Source organism: Aristolochia californica, unplaced genomic scaffold (genome assembly GCF_029961685.1).
Source record: "Aristolochia californica isolate CCGP_79_NKW_82.1479 unplaced genomic scaffold, dmAriCali1.0.hap1 SCAF_9, whole genome shotgun sequence".
NCBI lineage: Eukaryota > Viridiplantae > Streptophyta > Magnoliopsida > Piperales > Aristolochiaceae > Aristolochia > Aristolochia californica.
The window spans coordinates 5,399,908-5,405,504 of NW_027182290.1; the positions used below are offsets into that span (position 1 = coordinate 5,399,908).

A 5,597-nucleotide genomic window follows, 5' to 3' on the forward strand; every position below is an offset into this window, starting at 1 on the left:
GGTTTCGTTTACCCTGCGACAGTCGACGAAAAAATGCTTCAATCATAAGAAAACGAAGCTAATTGGGTAAAAAAGCGGAAGCAGACGAGCCTAGCTAGAGCCCACATCGGTGCTCAACTCGATTACCTCCTTTTCCTGAACTTGGGATAACACCGAAATGGCGAAGCTTTTGAAGTGCAATAGTCAATTCTGACGGAATTGATGGCTGATGAAGCTACTTAGAGGGTCATGTTCCTCTCGCCTTCCTTTCAGTTGATAGGAATAGAATCAAAGCTGCTGCTGCTGTATGACCAGAAGGTTGGACGAAGACTGATTGAAGAGCTGTTTTGATGGAGACAACGTTGGGAAATTTATGAAGAAATAGGAAATGTAAAGATTGCTAACAGGAAAAAATAGCTTTAATTATGGATATTTTTTTTTTTTGTAATGGGACAGCACTATAAGTTAGATCAAACCATAATCTACTTTTTTGCTTCTAATAACATTCCATCTTTAATAGAAAGCTGAAATACCACCTTGCTGAATCAGATTTCCATTTCCTAACAAGCTTGCTGATGGATTACCACAGACTAAGCAGATTATAAAATATTCCTCCTACTCTCTCTTTTCCTCACTAGTCTGTTCCTATCATGAGGGAGCTTTATTTCATGTCTGTTAAGGGACACTTTTAACTTTCTGTTATTAGTGCAGCGGCCATTGTTGAGATAAAACTGTTCAATCTTCATTTCTTAGTCAGACCCCAAATACAGCTGAAGAGACACCAAGCTTGAAAACGATGTACTGCCTGTACTTCTAAGTGGGTCTGTGACTTTGTACATTCTCCACTCATATGCTTTTGTCACAAGAGACAAAAGATGCCAAAAACCAAGTTCTTTTTGTTTTTTTACATGAAGAGGTGACAACAACTTAAGGGTCTATTTGGAACCCCACGGAAAAGAAAAACAAAAGGAAAAGAGAATTTGATCATCATCTCTTTTTTACTAACTATTTTTGGGAATAATAATGCTCAAATTCTCATTTTCTTTTTTTTTCTAGGGGTTCCAAACAGACCCTAAAGGATGGAAGATTGGTTCCGCTGAAAGATCTTTCAGTGGTGAAAGTGCTACTTTTAGGGCTTGTATTATGAAATTATTAGTTCACATTAGGACATTTCGAGCCAATTTCTAGGTTTGGAGATCCTACCTCGTTGAACATTAAGTTTGTTGGATTAATACCTATAAAATACATGTTTTGTTTGAAAATTACTTTTAATATAACTTTCAACTCTCAACAACTGAACTCCCTAGATAATTTCATTTGTTAAAAAAAGATGCAATGGAGAGTGGCATCACTTACCACCATTATAAATAATAGCACTGCCATCCTTATTCAATCATTTTAGTGAATCTAAAGTTGGCCCTCCAATTGAAGTGGGTTATTGTTAGGTACTTATCCTTAAATGGGATTTATTGACGGCCTTGGTTCTACAATAACAATGTCAATCCCTCCATTATCAACCCAGCCTAAGGGGAGAAGGATATTAGATACCAACTACTCATTAGTTGGTTCAATGGTTGAAGAGGGAATAAATTTTTATGAATCAATCTAAAGTTTGTGAGATGCATCTCCATTAAATACTGCAGTCGATGAAGAAGACTGAAGAACAATCTCTCAACGAGTACATCACCAAGTTCGAAGGTATCTATGATGATTTGATTGCCATTTAGAGTCTTCCTAAGATGACAAGGCATTTTGGCTCCTCAATGGTTTGCATTCTATCTATTAATTTTTTGTCACTACTATGGTTGCTTGACCTCCACTTCAGTCCTATGAATAAATTCTTCCTATGCTCCAAAGTCATGACCTAAGAATTAGTCAGACTTTAGGGCACTCAATCCACTCTATAGTAGCAAAAAAAAAAAAAAAAATACCTTCTAGTAAATTGCCATGCAACAAAAATAACATATGGTGATTCAACTAGATGTCGTGTAAGTCTGTTAAACACTTACACTTCAATCAAAACACAGATAGTAAAAAAATGACACTTACTCCATTTGGCCAAGAGAAATAATAGTCAAGCAATAGTCTACCACCATTTGTTGTCGAATTTGCCACAAGCCAAACCATACTATTGAATTGTGTTGGCATCGGTTCAATCATATTACCGGTCAAAGAACATTCCAATTATATTTGCCACTCTCTCCACTTTTGAACCAAAAGGATACATTCAATGGTTTCCAGATATGAACAAAAAAAGTTTATGTCAAAAATGGAAATATACTTTCTAGTATTGCTAAAGAACAAGTTAAATTACCCTCTCCTACAGGTTTCTTTTATCTTAACAATGCTTTGTTAGCTTGACAAAGCAAGAAGAATCTTCTTTCCATCACAACAATCACAAAAAAAACAATATTTTTTTATAAACTTTCACCCAAAATTGTTTTCATGTGAGAGACAATCAGAATGGAGTTACTCGAGCCGGTGGAGCCATGTCTAGGTCTTTATCCTTTTACACAAGATGAAGAAAACATTTTCTATTACCAAGGAGTCTTTTTTTTCACTTTGGCACATAAAACTTGGACACCCTTCCTCCTCCAAAGTGCTCAATGGAGGAGAAGAGATATTGCTACAAATGAAAATGTCCTTTTGCTACTTTTGAGTTAACATTTGCCTCTTAATTCTTGGTTGGTTCCATCCTACTTTAGTAGGATTAGAGATAACATAGAATAAGAGTTGTAGTCCTGTTATGGATATGACATAGATAAAGGGTTCATAAGGTTTCACTAACTTTTTCAAGTACTAAAGCAAAGTATTGTGCAATGATTTATTAATAGCAAAAGTAACTTGATGTGATGATATAATCTTGGGATATTTCAACTATCTTCCAAAGTATATCTAAAAAGGAATATACCAAGGTGGAGACTTAAAAACACTTGATGTAATGAATTCCAATTCCAGCATCAATAACAACAATAACAACAAAAATCTATATTCTCCACCAAATATGCCCTTTTATAACAAAACATGAGTTTCTATGACCATTTCCTCATCCCATATTCCCCATTTCTATCAGGTCGCTGACTTGGAAATGAAAGAAGCAGCTGCCACGTCAGCAAACCAGACCAGGTTCCCATCCAACGGGTCAACAAGCTGAGCCGGATGGGTCCCATTGGGCAGTCGCTCCCCCAAGGCCGACGCAAGCTGCGGAGCTACCGAAGTACCCGTGGCCAGTATCACCACCTTCGCGGCCGAGTTAATGACTGGGAGTGTGAAGGTCACGGCCTCGTCGGACCTGCCCGGAATACAAACCGGGTGGATCCACTGTGACGACTCCATCAGAACCGGATGGTTCGGATAAAGTGACGCGACGTGTCCGTCCGGCCCTAGAACGAGGAGAACCAAGTCGAATCGCGGGGAGTCGCTGGAACGGGAGACCCCGACCGTCCGGTTCCTCACCTGCTGCCGGATCGCGAACTCGTATTCCTCCGCGGCCGACTCGGCCGAGACTCCTTGGTTGACGGAGACAACGTGCGCCGGGGTGATCGGAACCTGCAGCCGCAAATGGAAATGATGTCTTCAACAATGACCACTATTGGAAAATATTTTACAACAATACCATCAAAATTGAAACGGTATCACGTTCGTCTGTTCGCTGTACAGAGACTGTAAAGCTGTTATGCCCGCTACCAAGAGTTGCGGAGAAAGAAAATTCTGAGTTCTTACCTGCAGATCCAGTAAGTATCAATGGGTTCTTATCTTGGAGATCAGAAAACGGGATTTCTGGGTTATTTATTTGCAGAACCTCCGTAATATATGCCAAGTTTCAGGAGAAAAATCTCTGTTCAAGATTAATTTAAAATCTTATCCTGTTCCAAATAAGAAGAAGAAACAGAAAAAAAAAAAAAAAAAAAAGAGAGAAAGAAACAAGGTTTATGTGGACAGAGCAGAAGAAAAAAAGTGAGGAGGATCAGACAAAAGCAGTAGTATGCATCAATAGCACTCGAGGGAAAAAGTTGCGCGAGTTTAGAAAAGGAAAAGAACAACCTTGGAAAGCAACCCTAGCTTGGCTTGCCTGTAGTTGCTATCAGGGTTCTTCTTGGCCACAACCTTCTCTTCAGCCCAAAATACATGCCATCTCGACCAGTCCACAGTTTTCAAAAACTGAACTCCCGTCAGCTTCCTATCGGAACAATACCCATTAATCATGAACACAAAATGCTACGGAAAAAAAGAACGATCACAAGAACACCCATTTTCTGAACGGCTTCCTTCTCGCTCAGAGTAAGCTGGAAAACGAAGAGAAACTAGAGAAAATATACAAATATAGAGACTGTCATGAGACACCCACCCCAAATGTTTAATGAGAGAGCCCCCTGAGAGAGCGACGGCAAAAGCTCCTCTTTCTTTGACGGCAGCCTCGGAGAGGTGAGCCACGTAGTCTGCAAGACCAGTTGCGAGCTCTTCCTCACTGTCGAAGACCCTCAATTTGGTCTCCATTCGAGAGAGAGAGAGAGAGAGAGAGAGAGAGGAGCGCGAGGAAGGGAATCGAAGCGGGATGATTTATGGAGACTGAAGAGGAATAAGAATGGAAGGGGAAGTAGCCTTCAATGACAAGGATTTTTCCTTTTTTTGTACGAGACCAACATTCAATCCAAATCTGAGTACATGTAGTCTAATGCCCCTGCAGACGTTATTTTCCAGGCAATTAAACTAGCCATTCATAAAACGATAGAGAAAGAGCTGAAATTACAGAAATACTCATCGTGTTTCTTTCGTCTAACAAATGCAGTGTCTCTGAAAGCAGTACAGGTGCAAAGAGCAGAATAGGAAACCGGATGAAGTTCTGTAATTAACTAGTTTCGGGTGCAGCGAACGTCACCCAGAGGGCTAGAGAGAGAAACTAGCCCTTTTAGGGGGCCTCTGTTAGATGAGACGATACAGGATTTCATTTTTATTTTCAGCTCCGGTAATCAAGACCGAAATATAGATGGATGTGGACATAACTCAGATAAAGAATCCAATGACTGGTGGTAAAGGAGAACCACAACCAATGGTTTTTTTTGTTAAGATTTCTTCTAAAAGGAACAGAAGGGCTGAGATTTTTTTGCTGAATCAACCAAGCTAGCTAGCTCACTGGACTAGTACGACTCGAAGTTGGCAATATTGAACAGGACAAGATGGGTTTCACTATCCCATGCATGAGAAGAAAACCTAGATGAATTCACTGGATTCAGATCTGCTTAGCTAGTCCAAGGACTGACATCATTGAGGCGGGTGATCCTTTCCAGTCTCATAGAGAGGTTGGATGAGACTGGAGATAACTAACTCCATTATTAATCCATGAATAGAGCCAATTCCTGACGTTTTTTACCAACTAGCAGTGTCCTGAGTAGCCAGCTGCTGAGCGTTCTGTGGCCATACTCTCGACCCAATAGCATTAGAGGAAAAGAGAAAATGGCAGCAAGCCAGCAAATATCACCCTTCTCCAAACTGGAAAAACCTATAGCCAGAGAGGAGACAGTAAACAAGTAATAACAGACTGAGCGAGAGTTTAGAATAGTATCATTGGTCACTTCACTTGTGAAGACTTGTGCCATCATTTCGCTTCCTCTTCCAGT

At 40.0% G+C, this 5,597-nt stretch overlaps 1 protein-coding gene across 1 annotated transcript; it reads right to left on the minus strand.

Annotated features, from left to right (window-relative positions):
- Positions 1–2,981: 2,981 nt before the first annotated feature.
- On the minus strand, positions 2,982–4,479 carry LOC137942199 (probable 6-phosphogluconolactonase 1; the record flags this gene model as incomplete). The annotated part of the gene is made up of 3 exons (XM_068787896.1): positions 2,982–3,528; positions 4,024–4,159; positions 4,328–4,479. Coding segments are annotated over 3 exons (768 nt in total), but the record flags the coding sequence as incomplete, so codon positions are not given.
- Positions 4,480–5,597: the final 1,118 nt, after the last annotated feature.